Below are 23,626 nucleotides of genomic sequence, written 5' to 3'. Positions count from 1 at the left end.
TTGAAATGTAATAAACACTTATTCTTCTGTTGTTTGGATGCTTTACATTAGTTTTGGACGATACCTCATATTTGTGTATCAATCCGATACCAAGTCGTGACAGGATCATATTCAAAGTCTTCATGTGTTCAGGGACATATTTCATGAGTTTATAAACATAATATACATTTTTTAAAAACGAAAAAAGATTTTGTGATGATAATAAATATGGATGTAATCATAGTTGTGGCGACGCGATACACTCCTGTCCTTGGTATCATTACAGTGGATGTTAGGTGTAGATCCACCAGTGGCGTTTGTTTACATTGTGACTCCGGTGAGCTACCGTGTGTAGTGAAGCATGTTCAGCTATTCCTCGTCCTGCAGGGATGATACTTGGAAGAAACGTACTTTGTCGCCATGGAGGCGAGGATTAGTGATTTAGAAATAGCTAAAACACTGCAGACTGCGGGTGGACTTTAACCGCTAGCTAGCTAGCCTCTTTTTGTGGGCGTTTCGGTATTATAACTTCACATTTATCGTTAGTTTTTAAGCCAAAATACATCCGATCTCCCTTTTTCTGTCTATACATCTTGTCTGCTTGGAAGTACTCCGTGATTGTGCACTGCCAAACATGCTCGTCTGCTCGTAAACTCAGCAATGTCATGACGTGACGACGACGGAGGGGCGGGTATAGTACCGAATATGATTCATTAGTATCGCCGTACTACACCAATACCTGTATACCGTACAACCCTAGTACAGATATATCGTAAAATTCTAGTGAGTGTGTGTGTGTACACCTGTGAGTGCTTATCACTATTTCGGGTGGCAGGGTTGTGTCATCTCGGAGCCTGTCCCTGGCTTGTCACGCCGCACCTTTCCCCCACACGTCGTGCAAGTTCTTCTGTCCATCTTCAACCTTCCTCCTCATCACTTATGCATTAACTTGTGCCGACTGCAAATCCTGCCTCTTAAACGTGGTCATAACAAGGCTGACTCTTTACACTGACGATCACACACACACACACACACACACACACACACACACACACACACACACACACACACACACACACACACACACACACACACACACACACACACACGCACACACGCACACACGTCTTGCCTACTTTGTGTGGACCCACGTTTGGTGAGTAGGTTGTGAGGGCCCTTTCCACTATAGCTAGAATGATGAAAAAATATAAATCTAGCACTAGTAGAGAGTAGAGAGTTGCAACTTCACTTCAGAATGCAAAACACTCAAAGTAAAAACACTATTTTACTTCTGTAGTTGTGAGGACCGACCGCTGTTGCTAGGTAGAATTGAACGTAAACACACACACACACACACACACACACACACTCTGGTTATCATTTGGAATGGGGACCAAGTTTTTGATCATGACTTGTGAGGGCCCCCCTTTCCACTATAGCTACTCTTTTCTCTTTTCTTTTTCTCCTCTGTCCCCATCTCCCTTGTGGAGGGGGTCCGGTCCGATGACCATGGATGAAGTACTGGCTGTCCAGAGTCGGAACCCAGGATGGACCGCTCGTCGGGACCCAGTATGGACCGCTCGCCTGTGTACCGGTTGGGGACATCTCTACGATGCTGATCCGACCCCGCTTGGGATGGTTTCCTGTGGACGGGACTCTCGCTGATGTCTTGGATCCGCTTTGAACTGAACTCTTGCGGCTGTGTTGGAGCCACTATGGATTGAACTTTCACAGTATCATGTTAGACCCGCTCAACAACCATTGCTTTCGGTCCCCTAGAGGGGGGGTTGCCCACATCTGAAGTCCTCTCCAAGGTTTCTCATAGTCATCATTGTCACTGGCGTCCCACTGGGTGTGAATTCTCCTTGCCCACTGGGTGTGAGTTTTCCTTGCCCTTATATGGGTTCTTCCGAGGATGTCGTAGTCGTAGTGGTTTGTACAGTCCTTTGAGACATTTGTGATTTAGGGCTATATAAATAAACATTGATTGATTGATTGACTTGTGGGGACCGTCCTAAATTCCCCAAACATCAGTTTGGCTATCGATTTATGTCTAAAAACAGAAAGCAAAAAAAACAAACTAAAATCGTGAATCTACTGGCGACTTGACAGGTTGTGGAGGCATAAAAAAATGAGGTAAAATGGCCACTGCCCAGTGAGTTCATACACGTCTTTAAATCTCTGAATTGATGAAGTAATGTGCTGATCATACTTACTGGGGACCCTTGGGAAAAATAGTTAATGTGGTTAATGGGGACCAAATTTAAAATAATTTTGCATAACTCGCACAAATTTGTACGTGACTACTGAGGACCATAAAAAAAAAAAAAACGGTTGAAATAAAATATGACATGGTCGTCAGAATCCAGCACTACAGCTGTCCTCTTATATGAAGTTTCACCACTTAAATGTTAAAGCAAATCTTGCATCTTCTGTGACATTACTGAAAACTGCTGTTTAGCAGTGATGAAGTTGTCTGCAACTCCAACTTCCATAGGTAGAAGGATATACAATGGATCTTGATGTGGACTGTGGTGTAAATTGTTTTCCCGTGGTGCAAAGCGATTGGAGCGGACACGGCGTGAAGGTAAAGACTTCTTTTAATTCTACTATAAAAAGGAACACACAAAAGGCGCGCACAAGGTGGAGAACAAACTTGGCTATGAAAACAAAACTGTTTCTATAACGTACACTATGGAATGGACATGAAAACAAAACTTTAAATCTATGGCATGAATAACGATATCTTTGAACGAGATATGGGCATGGATCATCGGCATAGATAGCAAGGGTGTGATGAGGGTGATAGACGGTGATGTCGCCAGGCTGACTGCCTGGCAACTACAGGCTTAAAGTGTGACGTGGTGATTGGCAACAAGTGCATGAGTCCAAGTGAATCAGGTGCGTGACAAGAGGACAGGTGAAAACTAATGGGTTGGCATGGAAACAAAATATAGGAGTGAAAAAAACAGGAACTAATGGAGTCTTTGAAGTAATCTAACATAACTAAACAAAACATGATCAGAAAGACATTACAGATCTGACTATCATTTAAAAAGGTTTCCCTTTTTAAGGTGACTGTGTAAACAGAGCGATGTCCCCGTTGAGTAAGCATTGCCAGAACACACACACACACACACACACACACACACACACACACACACACACACGTCTACATGAAAAGGAAGGATGAGGGTGGATGAGGAAACGTCACATTGTGAATGTTTATTAAAGGAGACATCTAGATAAGAGAGTCGTAGTGGTGGAGAGACACTGAATGACATGCAGGACTACTTGGATTTAAGAGTATCTGCCCTATAGTGTCCGTTGTGGTCCAGGCTCACCACAGACAGCAGGCTTGCATTAGCAGCAGTTTGGCTTGTTTTTTTGGGGCCATAAACCCACTGGTGGCTTTCCCAAAACAGCCCTGAGGATGCACGCATGAACTGACTGTGGTGGAGAGTGGAGCTCAATGGACAATCCCAGACTTAGTAAGGCATTTTAGCGCCAAGCGGCTTATCCAATCATATATCAGATTAATACTTTTCATGAGAGTAAACCAGTCATAGAGAGAGAGAGGCATATGGAATGTGTTAAAATGTGCTCATCTGGAAGCTGGAAAAACATTGCATAACCGAAGGTCATTGTGTCGTGTGTGTACAGATAGAAAAGCAGGAGAGTGAAGACAAAAATACGTTAAAATTTATCGGACGCGGCCTGTTAAAGCTGCCAAATCACAGCTTAGCCTTTGTGCTGTACGGTAAAACTTATTTACTGTAGGAACTAGAAGTGAGCAGGTCCATCCAAATATCGATAACAAGGATGGTATCAGCATTGGATTGAAGGTGTGATACAATCAATTTTTGTTTAAGTTTCCCGGGTAAAGGCTGGATTTGGTGCTGACACACCAAATTATTTGAATGACAGCCAAAAGTATGGGTGTGAGTTTTCCTTGCCCTTATGTAGGCCTACCGAGGATGTCGTAGTGGTTTGTGTTGTGGTTTGTGCAGCCCTTTGAGATACTAGTGATTTAGGGCTATATAAATGAACATTGATTGATTGATTGATTGATTGACTTATTTTGCACTATTTGTCATGTCTGTATGATCATGTTTTGTTTTTTGGACACTCAGTTCTTGTTTTTGCACTTCCTTGTTTGTTTTGTTACCATGACTACTCACTAGTTTTCACCTGTCCTCATGTCCCGCACCTGTCTCACGTTTTGCACTCACACACCTGTTTTCACTGATCATATCAATGCTATTTAAGCCAGTCTGTTTCTGTTCTTTGTCCTGGCAACATCACCTTCTATCACCCTCGATACCTTTACCCACGTCATGCCATGCTACCTCCACTCTGCTTCATGTCATGTTTACAGTTCCACGCCAAGTAAGTTTTTATGTATTGTTCATAGTTTCTGCTTTTGTGCAAGTTTTGTTTCCTTAGTCAGTTTTGTATTTCCACCCTTGTGCGCGGCATTTGTTTGCTTTTTTAGTATTTATAGTGTTAAAATAAAAGATGTCTCTACCTTCACACCATCTCCGGTCCAAGTCCACTTGCATCTCGGAAAAACAACCACCTCATAGTCCTAGTATTGACAGTATTGGCTTTATATTGCCTGCGTTGACGTGGCGACTTGTCCAGGGTGTACGCTGCCTTCCGCCCGAATGCACCTGAGATAGGCACCAGCGCCCCCAACAACCCCAAAAAGGGACAAGCGGTAAAAAATGGATGGATGGATGGCTTTATATTGCTCATATCATTCATTTTCCTTAATCTAACCAGGTAAAAATCTCATTGAGATTGAAATCCCTTTTGCCAGAGATACATCGAACTACAAAAAAACAGGAGACGTCACACACTATAGTTACAAATTACCTACAACATGAAAATAAAAATACGTAATAAGCATAAAATACATTGTTTCAATAACAAACAATTTTGAAAACAAGCTAAAAGCAAGTTCTTCGCCCAATAGAAACTGCTTATCGATCTTTAAAATTCCAAGAAATTCCCCCAAAGTGATCAGTTCAGGCAGCCTCAGATCGTTTTGTAATTACCATGGAGCAGCAAATCTGAAGGCTTTTTATTTATTTTTTTATTAAATTTTACCAAGACTTGTATTGGCTCTAAGAATGAATACACCAAGGATGGCCTGTGACCTTAAACTGTAGCAACTGAATTCTCTACATATAAAAGAACACAAACAAGGGGCAACCAGACCAAGAAGTGTCAGGACGTGAACTTTGAGGCAGTTTACTGCGTGGATTTTTTTCCCGAGATGCAAAAGAATTGGAACAGACATGGCGTGAAGGTAAATACATGATTTAATTATTACTATAAAAAGTGTAAACAAAAGGCGCGGACAAGGCGGAGACTGAAAACGGCTAAGGAGCAAAACTTACACCTAACGAACCTATGGGCAAGAAACAAAAGACTTGCTAAACGTCACATGAATAAACAAAAACTTCCTTGGAAAAGCATGGAACTATGGCATGAAATGAGCATAGAACGAGAGAAGACGCCAGGCCGACTACCTGGCAACTACAGGCTTAAATAGTCATGTGATGATTGAAAACAGGTGCACGAGTCCAACATGTGAGACAGCTGAAACTAATGGTCGTCAAGGTGACAAAACAAACAAGGTTGCGTAAAAACAGGAACTTATGGAGTTTAAACCAAACAGAACATAACTAAACAAAACATGGTCACAAAACATGACAAGAAGTGATTTCTATACAAAAACATTCAATCTGGGAAATATGGACAGTTTGCATATAAAGTGCAATGGTGGACAAGGTTGCCACAACCAGTAATAAAACGACAGGCACAGTGATATACAGTATCCAGTTTTTTCAGTGTCGGGTGCATTCAAAAAAAGCAAGTCTTCATAATTTAGCAAAGGTATAAAAGTGGTCAGTGTTGAGTGTTTCCTAACTTGTAGGGAAAAACAGGACTTGTTTCTGATGACGCGACATGTGAGACGACAAAGGTTGTTGTGATTTTAAAATATGCGGACGATCGAGGAGGCAGAGTGTAGTTGAAAAGGTATTGAATAAATGAACAAACAAAAGGCGTGTCCGTGTGTGTGTGCGCGTGTGTTTACATATTATAGTAATATAATGTTTAAGTTCCATTCCTACCTTGTTTACCTCCATGACAACCTCTTTAAAGCTTTTTAATCAATCAGAAATATCAAGCAGCTAAAAGTATGGAGAGAATGTTTGGCATTTTCCCATTCTGCCTTGCAATTGATTTAAATGAGTGTAATTTCGAATTTTCTACGGTGATGGAACTTTTTTTTTTTTTTTACAACATCTACAAAGTTCAGTGAGCAGGTTGTGTTATGTGTGGCCATATGTGTTAAATTGTTTATGCTGGTTGAATATTTTTTTTCTGCACCATGACTCGGAAAGGTTGTTTTGATTGGGTCCTACAAGTCAGTGGTGTACCCCCTGTGAACATTTTTTTAATTCAACTACCTCCAAATCAGAGCTGTCTGACATGGATTTGGACGTGGGTTGATTCTCCGACGCAAAGTATAGTTGGCACGAGCGGGACGTCAATGTGAGTACATATTTTATTTTTGACACTATAACTAAAAAAAAAAGGCAAACAAAGGGCGCTCACAAGGAGGTACAAACACTGGGCTATGAAAAAACAAAAGACTAGTAAAAAGGCTACAAACTATAAACATGAACAAAAACACTTGCGCTGTGGCATGAACAACAAAACTTACGTGGCGTGGACAAAACGAACAGCATAGCATGACATGAAGCAGATGAGGAATATAGGTATGTATGAAGTTGCCAGGCCGACTACCTGCTAACTGTGGCTTAAATAATAGCTATGAAAATTACAAACAGGTGTGAGAGCTTAGGACAGGGGCGTGACTAGAGGGCAAAGTGAAAATCAATGAGTTGGCATGGAGATAAGAGAAACAAGGAAGTGCAAAAGCGGGATACAAGTGTCCAAAAAATAACCAAACATGACAAAAACAAAACATGATCCATAGGCGTGAAAAGAGCAAAAAAATTTTGGTTGAAAAAAAGAGATAAAGCAGTAAAATACAGCACTATGTCATCAGTTTCTGATTTATTAAATTGTATAACAGTGCAAAATATTGCTCATTTGTAGTGGTCTTTCTTGAACTATTTGGAAAAAAATATATAGAAATAACTAAAAAGTTGTTGAAAAATAAACAAGTGTTTCAATTATATATAAAGATGTCTACACAAAGAAGTAATCCTCAACTTAAAGTGCCCTCTTCGGTGATTGTAATAGATTCATCAACTTAATTCTAAACATTTCTTCACAAAAAAAGAAATCTTTAACATCAATATTTATGGAACATGTCTCCAAAAAATCTAGATGTCAACACTAAACATTGCATTGTTGTGTTTCTTTTCACAGTTTATGAACTTGCATTCATATTTTGTTGAAATATTATTCAATAAATATATTTATAAAGGATTTTAGAATTGTTGCTATTTTTAGAATATTTTTGAAAAAATCTCACGTACCCCTTGGCATACCTTCAAGTACCCCCAGGGGTACGCGTGCCCCCATTTGACAACCACTGCTATAAGAGAATGCTGTGCCAAAGTTCAGTGAGCAGGTTGTGTTATGTGTGACCATGTGTGTTAATTTTTTTTATGATGGTTAAATATTATTTCTGCACCATGATTAGGTGAGGTTGTTTTGATTGGGTCATATAAGTAATTGATGTGCTATCATGACAAGAAAGTACACATCGTAGTCACTGACCTGGGTGTTTCCGATTAACCACAAGATGGCGGCAAATTGCCACATCCCAGTGTATTTATATTTAATATGAAATTGGACTTGTGCAGTTTTGTGGGCCCAGGGCCGCATGCCAGGGTTTGGACACCCCCAGACTAAAGCATCATAAAAGCCCAACCATTTCATATCTATGTAGTGAGTCTCAGCAACTCCATACATTCTAGCACTTACATTGGCGTCAAGCAGATCCATGCTGTCTAGGCTCTTGCTGCGGTGAATGCGGCCTTTTATCCGACGCAAGGAAGGTTTCCCCTGGCTCATGGGCAGGGAGAGGGTGGATGTTGCAGGCATGGCCATAGCACTCGCACCCCCGGTAGCACCTATAGGCCCATCTGAAGCGTCAGGAGCACCAGAGGGTGACGTCTCTCCATCTGACGGGGTTACCCTGCACACAGAACAGAAAGAAAGAAGGAATTATTATCATGTGTCAACATGTGAGATGGTCATTCCCTACATTCCACATAAACGCCACCTCATTCTCTACAGACACTGAAACCTAAAGTTGCTTGGAGGACGAAAGTGAGCCAACTTGATGCCTTTTTAAAGAACGGGCCCTACTGTTGGGTGAGGTGGGAGTCAAGCAAGTGGGAGTAATTGGGTTGAATGTCAGTGGGGCAGCCTGCAGAAGGATACGAGGTATAGGGCAACCACTTACCTTCTATTATTAGGCCATGAACATTAGTAGTGTTTTGTGAAAGGAAAATACGATATTTTTGAGGAAATTAATCAATATTGGGCAAGACGGAGCAGGTGTGCATATTTCATTGGGATTGCACTGCAGGGGTTTTCTCTAGGTACCTTCTGTTATGATCCGCTGCCCGGATCATATTATGTTTAGATTTTTGAGTTTGTTTGTGCACTTCTCAGTTGGTTTCCATAGCGATGTATTGATTTCACCTAACGCTTGGTCCGGACGAACACCTGATTTTGTGATAACTGTCATTATTTAGCCTGCCTTCTCCCGTCAGTCTGTCTTGCTTCCTAATTTGCCGTACGCAACAAGTGACAACGTTTGTTTTCGGTTCTGTTTATCCTAGCTTCCATGCTAAGGCCCTTTAGTGTTTCCTAGCTCCCATGCTAGCTCTTTTGGTTTCGTCTAAGTCTACTTTATTCTAAAATAAATCAATTCTTACCTACACGCTGTGTCCAAAGCCCTTCTGCATCCTTGGGAGAATAAAACCCGCATCACCATGCGACCAACCTGTCACACCTTCTACCACATGCCCAAAAACATGAATGTTAGTTTGATTTTGTATATTTTGAACTGTCATGATCTGTGGTCTGGATCATGTTTTTTTATTTTCTGTCTAAGACTCCTTCGGTTCCTGCTTTTTGTGCACCATTGTTTGTTTTAGTTACCATGGTTACTTATTATTTCCACCTGACTCTGATTAGTGTTCACACGCTCACCTGCTGCCTGAGCACTAATCAGAGGCATTATTTAAACCTGCCTTGCATTCCAGTCAGTGCTGGAGTATTGTTTACTGTGTGCTGTGGACTGCCTTTTTTTGTATGCTGTGAGCTATTCCCTGGATCCCGACTCCTGTCCCTGTCTGCTTTTTGAACATTAAAACCATGTTTTCATGTACCAACCCTGTCATCTCTGGGTTCATCACCTCCACTTCGTGACATGAACATGCATACAAGCAGGGACGGGTACCGAATTTGGCACTGACCAAAGTCCGTCGGTACTATTGGGTATTGATTGAAGTAGAATAAAATGGTGCAATATTACGATACCTTTTGTTGCACGTGGCGTCACGTCTGGTTGCAGACTCAGAAGTGGCTTAAGCAATTGGTCAGGAAAACAGCAGTCAAGCAGAACTAAGAGTAGACTACTACCATGTGACGTCTTGGAACTGCATGCAAAGTCTACTATGTAGTACAGTACAGTACTTACAACTGGGACACAATTGTGTAAGAAAACCATACTTGCCAACCTTAAGACCTCTGAATATGGGAGATTGGGGGGGGTTAAGGGGGGAGGAGTTTATTTATAGCTAGAATTCACTGAAATCCAAGTATTTCATATATTATATATATAACAAAAACTTGAATGTCAGTGTTCATTTATTTACACATATACACACACATTACACTCCCCTCTACTCATTGTTGTATTTGAAAGTGCAATTCTATTCTCTGTCGCTATCGTTTTATGGACATTACTACTTGCCGTAGTTTTGAAGCAATGCATGATGGGATTCCGGATGTTGTGTGTTAGTGTATTAGCGTGCCCGCTGGAATAAACAAACACACGCTGAGAAAACGCTCCGTGCCTGCCTACTTTATGGGTTATGGATAAACCTATGGATAACGGACACATACATAATAGTCTCCTTCTGATTATAACGTGACTGGACTGGCACTCTGTTTATATGAAGGAAAAGTGGACGTGACGACAGGCTGTCCTCAGTCACGTTCGGCTGGAAATCGGGAGAAATTTGGGAAAATGGTTGTACCGGGAGATTTGCGGAAGAGGTACTGAAATTCGGGAGTCTCCCGGAAAATTCGGGAGGGTTGACAAGTATGAAGAAAACGAGATACCTGCACAGCTCATGAAAAGAGAATTGATGTTTTTTTTCATCAACATTTATTAATACAAATTGAAACACATATAAGTACTGAAAATTGGTACCAGTGAGTACCAGTATTGATTTCCCAATACCTGGAATTGGTACTGTATCAATTCACATGTGAAATGTATCCATCCCTACGTACTACATGCTACATTGAAGCATATATTTTGTTTACAGTTTCACTAATCAAGATGTTTGAATCCTACCCTACGTTTTTTGTAAACCATCTCCATTATCGTAAAGCTACTCCGTATGTCCGCATATCATTCCGTGGAATCGAGTGTTCAAACAAAAACCCACACATTGGTGACTCAATCTGGTTTTTTTTATAATTTTTTTAATATAAGAAGCACATACAGTAAGTATGACTGCAAAATACAGCACACTGGGGCCAAAAGAAGTTGTGAGTGCGTGCCAGTCACTTCGATAATGATGGTAAGAAACAACTCGCAGCAATGAAGCAGGGCAACGTTAATGTATTCTATATTTAGAATACGTCCGAGACAAGCAAGACACAGTTGAGAACCAAAAACAGTTTGTAAAATGTCAATTAATTAATGATAGGGAGATTTATGTAAAATGTAATAGCAAACTTACAATACTGACCTATTGCCATAATTTTGGTAATGGCAGTTACAGATGTGTATTCCATTGTGACAGGTGCAGTAATTCCCAACTTATGGTAAGCACTTATTCTAGTGTTACGCCAAATAATCGCTTAATTAAGTCATTAGTGTTATATTGTTCTATATTAAAACAAAGTGTTACTGTTCAAACTGTGTGTGATGCTACAGTGGCCAAAAATATTAAATATAATTGTTAAATAATACCTCTGCCTTGTTTTAATGATTACTTAGGCCTACTGCGCTACTGCATTTTAATATTGGTCATTATAGTGGTACTTGGAGAGCCAAGTGTTTTCTTCGGTGGTAGTTGGTGAAAAAAGTTTGAGAACCACTGTTCTAGTGTTTAAAGCAAATGTTTTTGGAACAGAAAATATGATTTCGATCCCTGTCATGACAAATAATTTTGTAAAGAGAGGATAGCTCACCGCACTTTTTTGTTGTTGTTGTTTTGCATCAAAAATCAATGAGTAAACAATATGTTTATCATGTATTCTTTATAATCCAAAACATGCATCTAAATACATTCCAGTTTCAGGCAAATGGTGTTAAAATTGTTTCACATCAATAAAAAATAAAAGACAGGAAAACCATCACCACTTACATCTGTAAGTCCAGGTTAAAACTCTATTGTGCAAAACCAAAGCCATTTATCAACAACACCCAGAAACGCCGCTGGCTTCGCTGGGCCCGAGCTCATCTAAGATGGACTGATGCAAAGTGTAAAAGTGTTCTGTGGTCTGACGAGTTTTCAAATTGTTTTTGGAAACTGTGGACGTTGTGTCAGGCAAATGGTGTTAAAATTGTTTCTCATCAATAAAAATAAAAGAAAGGAAAACCACCAACACAATTGCAGGAGTGAAGACAATCGATTTGGCGGCCAATAAGGTGTATAATTTATTTTTCAGAGCATTGGTAACCATAGTAACAACTTGCAGGCAACATGATGCTGGGATTGGCTAGTTGGTGATGTTTATGAACACGTTTATTGATATGTTAATACAAATATAAAAGTTTTCTGGCTCAAATGGGTGAAACTGTGCATTTTATGTCCTGAAAGAAATGACTGATTTTTGTCATTTAGATTATATTTAATTTTTAGAAACTTTTATGACTCACATTAAGTCGAGTGTGTAATTTATTAATTCCAATTAGTCAAAATTGAAATCCTCCCACATTTGTGTCTTCAACTAAGACAAGGAATCCAATAAGAGGTCTGTGATGTAGTGAAAGGAGGTCAAAGTCTCTAAAAACATTGTTCAATCCATCGCACAAAAATAAAAGCAGTACTGAAGACATTAAATTGGTTTTGGCAAGATGTGCCTGGATGAAAGTTGATGCAGTGTAATACAAATGTCCTCCAGTAAATCCTCCCTTTATGATGCTTATCACACTTGGCCTGCGTATTGCTATTAAAAAGTCATATTGAGTGTCTGCTACAGAACTGTGGAGCGCCATAAAAGGATGCAATTCAAGGGACGCAGACAATTTATGCATGGGGGGGAGTCTTAAGCTCAAGTTGCAAATGGGAGCATGTTGACACATAAAAGTGAGGCTCGCTGAGGTTGAGGCTGCTTGCTGGTTTTTAGACTGCATGTCAGCACACCGAGTTGCGGCTATGGTCACAAGGAGCGATGCTCTAAAGCAGGAGTCACCAACGCAGTGCACGCGGGCACCAGGTAGCCCGCAAGGACCAGATGAGTAGCCCGCTGGCATGTTCTAAAAATAGCTCTAATAGCAGCACTTACCAGTGAGCTACCTCTATTTTTTTAATTTTATTTATTTACTGGCAAGCTGGTCTCGCTTTGATCGACATTTTTAATTCTAAGAGAGACAAAACTCAAATAGAATTTGAAAATCCAAGAAAATATTTTAAAGATTTGGTCTTCACTTGTTTCAATAAATGTATTTATTTTTTTTACTTTGCTTCTTATAACTTTCAGAAAGACAATTTTAGAGAAAAAATACAACCTTAAAATTATTTTAGGATTTTTAAACACATATAACTTTTTACCTTTTAAATTCCTTCCTCTTCTTTCCTGACAATTTATATCAATGTTCAAATATTTTTTATTTTATTTTATTGTGAAGAATAATAAAATAATTTTGATTTAATTCTTCATTTTAGCTTCTGTTTCTTCAACGAAGAAAATTTGTGAAATATTTCTTCAAACTTATTGTGATTACAATTAAAAAAAATTATACCGGCAAATCTAGAAATTCTGTAGAATCAGATTTAAATCTTATTTCAAAGTCTTTTGAATTTATTTTAAAATGTTTGTTCTGGAAAATCTATAAGAAATAATAATTTGTCTTGGTTAGAAATATAGCTTGGTCCAATTTGTTATATATTCTAACAAAGTGCAGATTGGATTTTAACCTATTTAAAACATGTCATCAAAAATATATATTTATTGTGAGAAATCATTAAGATGATCAGTGTTTCCACAAAGATAAATATCATTAATTATGAATAATAACATAGAGTTAAAGGTAAATTGAGCAAATTGGCTATTTCTGGCAATTTATTTAAGTGTGTATCAAACAGCCCTTCGCATTAATCAGTACCCAAGAAGTAGCTTTTGGTTTCAAAAATGATATATTATAATTGTGATATGAAATGATTGTGTTTGATAAGAAAAGAAAATATGCCTGGTACAGACTTACAGTACACATCTTGATCATGTCGCATAGTATTACAATGTACCACTGAGGAATTAGGCTGAATAAAAAAAAATTCTCGTCATCCTTTGCTCTTTTTTTGTCCTGTCCAGTTACTCAGGCAAATCATATAGTTGATGGAGATGCCCATTTCGGCTGTACAGATTTACTTTACAAAACATAATTGCGGGATACTTCTCTTGTTGCCTTATTTGTATTTGATTTTAATAAATGGATTTATATCATTATTTGGCACAGCAGGAGGGGATATAAAGAGAATAAAAGGGAGACAGGGGGGCAAAATTGCTGGGACAAGAGGGGCATAAGACAGAGAGAGAACAAACAACAATAACAACAGAACAGCATAAACAAATATATTATGTACAAATGTGATAGTGAAAGTGTAAGCAGAGAAGAAGTTTGTGAAGTAAATATTATTAACAGAAATGACAATGAACATTATTATACTACAGTAAGCCACGTCCTGCTTGAAGCAATACTGCTCTCTCTGTGTTTTCCCCTCCGTGTTTTCAGTGTGTGTTTTCTTGTGTCCTCCCCGCAGTACCCTCTGTTGCCTGGAAAGTGAGCTGTGCGTCTCACTTTTCCCTGGATCTCCCTCTGGACTCTGACTGCCTCCCTCGATCCTTGACTTCCCCCCGCTTTGGACTCGGACCTGTCAACTTCTCTCTCCCCTGGACTTCCTCGTCTCTTGTTCAACATTTACGGTAACACTCAACAGCAAATCTACACACATAGTCTTTCACCATACACACTCTTGGATTGTGTCACACTCCATTTCCTTAGTTAGTATATTTAGTATTGTTTGATTAAATATATATATATATATATATATATATATATATATATATATATATATATATATATATGTATATATATATATCCATCCATCCATCCATTTTCTACCGCTTATTCCCTTTCGGGGTCGCGGGGGGCGCTGGCGCCTATCTCAGCTACAATCGGGCGGAAGGCGGGGTACACCCTGGACAAGTCGCCACCTCATCGCAGGGCCAACACAGATAGACAGACAACATTCACACTCACATTCACACACTAGGGCCAATTTTTAGTGTTGCCAATCAACCTATCCCCAGGTGCATGTCTTTGGAAGTGGGAGGAAGCCGGAGTACCCGGAGGGAACCCACGCATTCACGGGGAGAACATGAAAACTCCACACAGAAAGATCCTCAGCCTGGAATTGAACCCAGGACTGTAGGACCTTCGTATTGTGAGGCAGATGCACTAACCCCTCTTCCACCGTGAAGCCCATATATATAATATAAAATCCCCTGGTGTCTGTGTCGTCATCTCCCCTCTCTGTAACCTCAACAGGTTTCCAGATACACAGAAAAATCCGAATCCCACTCCAAGGAACTTCAAATGGCAATTGACGAGTCCTACGTTGTAGGTTTCTTCTGTTTATGATTATTGCAAGATGGTTTACTAAGTAATTATGTCGCATTTTACTGATGTTGATTTGCCAAATGTATTTGTAAAGTTACGGAGCAAAATTTTTCTCGGGATTTGGGACAGGCGGGACTGCAGGAAGAAATGTGCAGGTAAGAGACCTATTTCAATGCTCAACCCAGGTGAACATACAAAAGAAAGCGTGAAAACAAGAGTTTGAATGTAAGGTCTAAGTGGAAACAAAGAATCTTGACTGCATAATAACTAGTTATAAGTCTGGTCAATGGTTATATCAGTTTCATAGATAAATTCAAATAATTTCATTTTATTTATTTCTCCCTTTGCTGCAGCATAATTTTGCCCCATAAGCTTCCGTAAACCTCGCCTGTGCCCTTAGCAGAGTACGACTAGCTTGGCAAAACATGGTTAATACTAATGAAAGCGAGACGTTTTTTCCAAAGAAAAGAAAAGTGTTGTCAATGCTTTAGAGTCGCGCCAAAAGGTTTGGAAGAAGTGACTGCACACTGCAAAATTTGTTTAAAAAAGGCAGCAGCAAAACACACTTATTCCAGCATCTGAAACAGTATTGAGCCGAGTGGGGGAAATACCACACTTTACGAGGCAAACGAGACTGCAACAACAACAACACATTTCACTTAAGAAGCATCTTACTGTGCAGGAATTATTTACACATAAGGTACCACGTATGATTAGAAGGGAGAACAATGCACGGAGCGATCACTAAAGCAGTCGCCCTGCGCATCCAAACCGGAGACCTTGTACGCGCATGTGTTGCTGCAAAACTCTCATGGAATTACAACGCATTTAATCATCAATATAGGGCCAAAAAAAGCTGGCACATGTGGAAAAAAAGACTGAGAAAGTTGAGGAATGCTCATTAAACACTTATTTGGAAAATCCCACTGGTGGACCGGCTAATTGGGAACAGGTGGGTGCCATGATTGGATATAAAAGCAGCCTCCGAGAAATTCTCAGTCATTCACAAACAAGGATGGGGCGAGGGTCACTACTTTGGAAACAAATGCGTGAGCAAATTGTCGAACAGTTTAAGAATAACATTGCTCAACTAGCTATTGAAAGGAATTTAGGGATTTCACCATCTACGGCCTGTAATATCGTCAAAAGGTTTGGAGAATCAGGAGAAATACCTGCACGTAAGCAGCAAGGCTGAAAACCAACATTGAATGCCCGTGACCTTGGATCCCTCAGGCGATACTGCATCAAAAAACGTCATCGATGTGTAAAGATTATCACCACATGGGCTCAGGAACACTTCAGAAAACCACTACCAGTAACTACAGTTCGTTGCTACATCTGTATGTGCAGGTTACTACGCAAAGCGAAAGCCATTAATCAACAACACCCAGAAACGCAGCCGGCTTCGCTGGGCCCAAGCTCATCTACGATGGACTGACGCAAAGTGGAATAGTGTACTGTGGTCTGACGAGTCTACATTTCAAATTTTGGAAACTGTGGACGTCGTGTCCTCTGGACCAAAGAGGAAAAGAACCATCCGAACTGCTATAGGCGCAATGTTCAAAAGCCTTCCTGTAGTGCAGACCTGTTTCCCTATGAAGATGTGTTGCGCATTATGAAGTGTCAATAATGACAACGTAGACCCCGGACTGTTCAACAGGACTGGGAAAGAATTCCACCTGAAAAAACTTTAAAAATCGGTGTTCTCAGTCCCCAATTGTTTCCTGAGTGTTGTTAAAAGGAAAGGCCATGTACCACCGTGGTAAAAATGCCCCTGTACCAACTGTTTTGCAATGTATTGCTGCCATTAAAGTCTAAGTTAATGATTATTCCCAAAACAATAAGTTTCTCAGTTCGAACATTAAATATCTTGTCTTTGCAGTCCATTCAATTGAATATACTGTAAGTTGGGAAAACTTTGCAAATCATTGTATTCTGTTTTTACTGACGGTTTACACAACGTGCCAACTTTACTGGTTTTGGGTTTTGCATTAAAACTATAAGGAATACCACATTGAAGAGAAACTGAATTATTTTTTTCATGCAGTTTTTTGGAGCAGCATATTACTTAGGGGTGTGGGAAAAAATCGATTCGAATTTGAATCACGATTCTCACGTTGTGCAATTCAGAATCGATTCTCATTTTTAAAAAAACTTTTTTTTTTAAAAATCAATCCAACAAAACAATACACAGCAATACCACAACAATGCAATCCAATTCCAAAACCAAACCTGACCCAGCAACACTCAGAACTGCAAAACCAAAAGTAGTGAAACAAAAATGAATATTATCAACAACAGTATCAATATTAGTTATAATTTCAGCATAGCAGTGATTAAGAATCCCTCATTGACATTATCATTAGACATAAAATTTTTTTTTTAAAAGAACAAGTGTCACAGTGGGTATAGTTTTCAACTAGCAACCGCCCGATTGTAGTTGAGATAGGCACCAGCTCCCCCTGCGACCTCAAAGGGAATAAGCGGTAGAAAATGGATGGATGGATGGGTGTCACAGTGACTTACACTTGCATCGCATCTCCTAAGCTTGACAACACACTGTGTCCAATGTTTTCACAAAGATAAAATAAGTCATATTTTTGGTTCGTTTAATAGTTAAAACAAATTTAAATTATTGCAATCAGTTGATAAAACATTGTCCTTTACAATTATAAAAAGCTTTTTACAAAAATCTACTACTCTGCTAGCATGTCAGCAGACTGGGGTAGATCCTGCTGAAATCCTATGTATTGAATGAATAGAGAATCCTTTTAAATCGGGAAAAAATCGTTTTTGAATCGAGAATCGTGTTGAATTGAATTTTTTTTTATTTTGAATCGAATCGTGACCCCAACAATCGATATTCAATCGAATCGTGGGACACCCAAAGATTCGCAGGCCTAATATGACGTCATGTCTGCAGCTACATGTCAAATGTTTCCATTGCATTTGTAGAGATAAGCAGAAAACCACAAACAGTCTGAAGTGCTCTCAGAGTGTGTCCCCAAAGTGACCTCTTTAGTGAAAACAACAAAGCGTGCATCTTGCAGTACGGAAATAGAGAACATCAAAAGAAACATTGACTGCAGCGAAAAGTAGTTCATGAATTTTCTATGAGACTTTTGCCCAAAATAGAGTATGTCCCTCCTGCCCTGGATTAAACAGGTCAGTAGCAAACTTCATCAATAACCCAGGAGCACAGAAATGTAGTCGTGTAGGGCTGGGCGATATGGCAAAAAAAAATTATCCCGATTTTTTTTTTCATGTCATCCGATCTCGATTAATATCACAAGTTTTGTTTTTTTTAAAGGCCTACTGAAATGAGATTTTCTTATTTAAACGGGGAGAGCAGGTCCATTCTATGTGTCATACTTGATAATTTTGCGATATTGCCATATTTTTGCTGAAAGGATTTAATAGAGAAAATCGACGTTAAAGTTCGCCACTTTTGGTACTTCCTGAAAAAGCCTCGCCTTTACCGGAAGTCGCAGACGATGACGTCACAAGTGTGGGGCCTCCTCACATATTCACATTGATTTTAATGGGAGCCTCCAACAAAAAGTGCTATTCGGACCGAAAAAACAACAATTTCCCCATTAATTTGAGCGAGGATGAAATATTCGTGTTTGAGGATATTGATAGCGACGGACTAGAAAAAAAAAAAACGTGATAGCATTGGGACGTATTCAGATGTTTTTAAACACATTTACTAGGATAATTCTGGGAAATCCCTTACCTTTCTATTGTGTTGCTAGTGTTTTAGTGAGTTTAATATTACCTGATAGTCGGAGGTGTACGTCCACGGGTGTCGACGGCAGCTGTACGGACGACACAAGCTCAGCTGATATCCGGTAAGTGGCGACTTTTTAACCACAATTTTCTCACCGAAACCTGCTGGTTGACGTTCCGTCGTGATTCATGTCTGCTTGACCGCGCTCTGATCCATTGTAAAGTTTCAGCTCCGGGAATTTTAAACAAGGAATCACCGTGTGTTTGTGTGGCTAAAGGCTAAAGCTTCCCAACTCCATCTTTCTACTGTGACTTCTCCAATATTAATTTAACAAATTGCAAAAGATTCTGCAACACAGATCTCCAAAATACTGTGTAATTATGCCGTTAAAGCAGACGACTTTCACCTGTGTGTGTGCGTAGCACTCATACTTCCTAAAAACCTGTGACGACCGGCGTACACGTCATCATTACACGACGTTTCCAAGACGAAACTCCCGGGAAATTTAAAATTGTAATTTAGTAAACTAAAAAGGCCGTATTGGCATGTGTTGCAATGTTAATATTTCATCATTGATATATAAACTATCAGACTGCGTGGTGGGTAGTAGTGGGTTTCAGTAGGCCTTTAAAGTGGTTTGTCCCGTGCAGGATCATACCGAGTACCGTCACATCCCTACTGTTTACAACTGCAGTTTCTTGTAACACACATTTCCACTATGTCCCTTGAGATAATATACGCTAGCAGCACACAACTGCCATATTTATGATACGTATATTTAAGAAAATAACTAAAGATGCAACAGTACAAGTAACCCATGCTACAGTCCATACCTCGGTTTTAGGGCCGAGATTTTGCCCATTTTTCAGTACATTTTATGGGGGTAGACAGAACAACTTTTTTGCCTCTCAACAATGTTTTGTTTTTTTTGCTTATCAACACAAACATTCTGCAGTAAACTAAGTATAATTAGGGTAGTGAATACTTTAAGACTTGTAATTCGAGTTAACATTTACTAAACAATAAACACTTTCAAATGGTATATTATTATTTATATTCTTTAATTACTTGTATATATAAGTAATTTTCACAAGTGCTTTGCTAAACAACGAGTAGTGACCCAAATTGTGGAGTTTTTCAAACCCAAATTACTTATCTTATATTGATTGAACTTACAATAAAGTGCAGTTTAAATTTGAGGTACTGTAAAATAATGTGTACTAACACATTATTAAACAAGTTTAATGATTATTTCAGGACCAAAATTGTCAGGAACTGCTGGTGACGAACCCCAAGATGCAGAGACAGCAGGCGTAGTGCAGCAAAACATGACTTTAATGTCAAAAGGAACTAGTGCCACTGGTAAGCGCACATTCTTGACAAACATATATATATATATATATATATATATATATATATATATATATATATATATATATATATATTGTTATTTAACCTTTATTTCACCAGGTAAAACGATGGAGTGATACCCAAAATGGTTTTGTCGATGAACACATACAAATGACTAAGGCCTCGAGCACATAAAGACGTCCAGTTAACCATTGAGTATAACACACAATGGCGAGTAAAAGGAAGAGGAACCAGGAAACAGGCAACAGGAAACTGGATACTGGAAACAAGAATCTCATTGAGCCCTGACTGAGGGGTGAGGCAGGCATAATCAGCAGCCTGATTGGCAACTGCAACCAGGTGTGCCGGGCTGCCAATCGGGGACAGGTGAGGGGAACGAGCGCCCAGGGAGACATGCAGGAAGTGGAAATAAACACAAACTAAGGAAACACAACTAAACGTGAATGTGACAGATCATCACAGTACCCCCCCTTTTAGGGACGGATTCTAGATGCCCCCCAAAAAACTAGGTTCAAAAGTCACGGGATGGTGTAGGGAGGAATGGCGGAGGGTTGCCAAACTGCGGTCCTGCCTCAAAAGGCCGACCAACAGTCCAGGCCATGTGCCCCCGTAGCCAGCGGGGAAGAGCCAGGTGGCGGCGACGCGTTGAACCCCGCTGCACCTGGCGAGGCAGGCGACCATGGAACGATCACTCTCTTGGCTGATGAGGAGGAGGCATGGGGGCGTTTGATGGTCGCTAGTGCGGCAGGAAATAATCTCAGTCCGCTCTCAGTGCTGCTGGAGTGATCACCAAGTGCCGAAGTAAGAAGAGATGGCTGAGTCGGCAACCGGGTGTGAGGTCACGTGCGATCCAAGAACCATTCGGCGTGAAATGTTGCCTCGGTAGGACTGGCGGGATTCCGTGGGTGCCGATAAAGTGTCAGATTCAGTAACATATCTATTGCAAATTAATGCCTTTTAATGCTCATCACAAACACAATCACTTCTGGCCGACACTGTATTTATTTTTAGAGCTAATTATGTGTCTCCCTCCAGTGTGGAGCCGCTCCCCAATGCTAATAATAATCACCTGCAATATGGCAAATAAACTGCTTTTCTTCCAGGTGCATTTTCAGTGTCATGGTCAGGTATTATTATCACTGGAGGACAAACCTACATACTAAAAGCAATCCATGAGCAGGCATGCTAATGGCTAAGCTAACCGCTAAAAAAGCTTGAAACAATGCCAAGCAATATGTGCTCAGAGCAATATTTTTATTTTCTTAATATATTTTTTTGTCTTTTACGTTAATTCCTTGAACAAAGGTTTTAAATGAGTTCTAACGTTTTGGCATGGTGGGGTGCGGTGCTTCTAATATGCAGAGGACTTCGAACAGCTCGCAGGTAAGAAACTGTATTGATCTAATACTAAAGGCAAAATTGAGAATCACCGAGAATCTTGAGGCTAACTTAACTGAGCAGACCATAAACATGGAATCGAACAGGCATAAGCTAGGACTTAGACATACAGTAGTCACATATTGCAAACAAGAATCATGCAATGACTGCTAGGGTTGAACTGGTATAGGGTGTGAACTCAAACGCTCCTTGCAATGGGAACATAAATGAAAGGAGGGCAAGGTGTGACGTTTGGTGGGCATAGCGATGCCGGATTTGTTCTTCTGTGGATGCGTCGGGCGAGAACACAGCGTAAGGTAAGAAATAAAGGATTTATTTCACTAATAAAAGCCTAAGAACAAAAATACTGGTGCTAGGCAGAAAAGGCAAACAAAAGGCGCTAGCATGGAAGCTAGGGAAACTAACAGAAACACTAACACTTGGCACAAAGGCACAAAAATGGAAAACAAAACAACTAGCATGAGAACTAGGAATAAAATAAAGCGTAGCGCGAAAACTAGCGAGTAGAGCATGGAAAGCACCCGTCACTTGTTGCACGAGAGCAAATTAGGAACCGAGAACGAAACAACAAAAGGGGCAGGCTTAAATAAGGCAGTAATCACGAGGAACAGGTGTGCGTCGAAAACAAGGGGCAGGTGAAAACTAATGAGCGACCATGGTAACAGACTAAACAAGGAACTAAGGCAAACATTGGCAGACTATAATACAAAAATGGAACAAAACACAAATATGGAATGATCCGAGCAGCCGATCATAACACAAGGAGCACAAAACTAGGGATGATACGGTTGTTCGATAAGAAAATAACCGAGTCCTCGGACTCAAACCCCTTTTTGATAACCGGTACCCGTTATCGAGACCACTATAGTAAAGAAAAACAGTTGGTTCTTTATTCGAATCCGTCCCGACCAGAAAGGCTCCGGGAGACATCACAAGAAAAGACGTCACGTAGCTCAGTCATTAGGCGCAGATAGCGAAAGCAGGAAAACAACGGACGGGAAAAAGCGCTCCAAGGTGTAATAAAGTTCAAAACAAAAGACATAATCCAATGAATAACTTTACTGAGAGATTTGAGCAGGGTACAAACACATGACCAACACTATTACGACCAACCGAAAACATAGCAACCAGGCTAGCAACGCACCTCCTTTACGGCAGCTGTCGCAACGTTCTTAAAGCTACCGCAGCACATACATATATTTATACAACATATCTCCCTTTTTCAAATGTAGTTTTTCTTTCCTTGTAAACAAAGCTAAATCACACTGTATATGTGTTGTCAGTCTAATTATAAATAATGCAGACGAGGCGTGTTGGCTAAGTTCTTGACGTTTACTGCCGGGTGACGACATGCAACAACACTTTTCGGGGTACGCGTATGCTCGTCACTCCCGTTGCATGCTGGGTAGTGTAGTTGTTATATTCCCTAGCTAATAAAGAAATAATGTTAACTCACTAAAGTGTATATCTTTTTTTAGCTTTAAAGGGGAACATTATCACCACACTTATGCAAGCGTCAATATATACCTTGATGGTGCAGAAAAAAGACCATATATCCATCCATCCATCCATTTTCTGCCGCTTATTCCCGTTCGGGGTCGCAGGGGGCGCTGGCGCCTATCTCAGCTACAATCGGGCGGAAGGCGGGGTACACCCTGGACAAGTCGCCACCAAGACCATATATTTTTTTTTAAAGATTTCCGAACTCTAAATGGGTGAATTTTGGCGAATTAAACGCCTTTCTGTTTATCGCTCTGGAGGCGATGACGTCAGAATGTGACATCGCCGAGGTAATACAGCCGCCATTTTCATTTTCAACACATTGTAAACATTGGGTCTCAGCTCTGTTATTTTCCGTTTTTTCGACTATTTTTTGGAACCTTGGAGACATCATGCCTCGTCGGTGTGTTGTCGGAGGGTGTAACAACACTAACAGGGAGGGATTCAAGTTGTACCACTGGCCCGAAAATGCGAAAGTGTCTGCCGCCAGACCCCCATTGAATGTGCGGGAGTGTCTCCACATTTTACCGGTGAAGACAGACATGGCACAGACATGTATG

The 23,626-nt window shown here is 40.1% G+C and overlaps 1 protein-coding gene across 16 annotated transcripts in view; it reads right to left on the bottom strand.

The window, feature by feature from the left end:
- The window catches only part of tjp1a (tight junction protein 1a), a 310,964-nt gene that overhangs the window by 212,394 nt on the left and 74,944 nt on the right, over positions 1-23,626 (bottom strand). For all 16 annotated transcript variants that reach the window (XM_061887097.1, XM_061887095.1, XM_061887093.1 and 13 more), the window contains exon 2: positions 7,954-8,167. In XM_061887097.1, coding sequence (XP_061743081.1) covers positions 7,954-8,167 — 214 coding nt within the window. The remainder of the gene's footprint in view (positions 1-7,953; positions 8,168-23,626) is intronic.

Source organism: Nerophis ophidion, linkage group LG25, assembly GCF_033978795.1.
Source record: "Nerophis ophidion isolate RoL-2023_Sa linkage group LG25, RoL_Noph_v1.0, whole genome shotgun sequence".
Taxonomy (NCBI): domain Eukaryota; kingdom Metazoa; phylum Chordata; class Actinopteri; order Syngnathiformes; family Syngnathidae; genus Nerophis; species Nerophis ophidion.
Note: the sequence above shows the minus strand (reverse complement) of the source record. Positions and strands in the feature narration are given on the sequence as shown.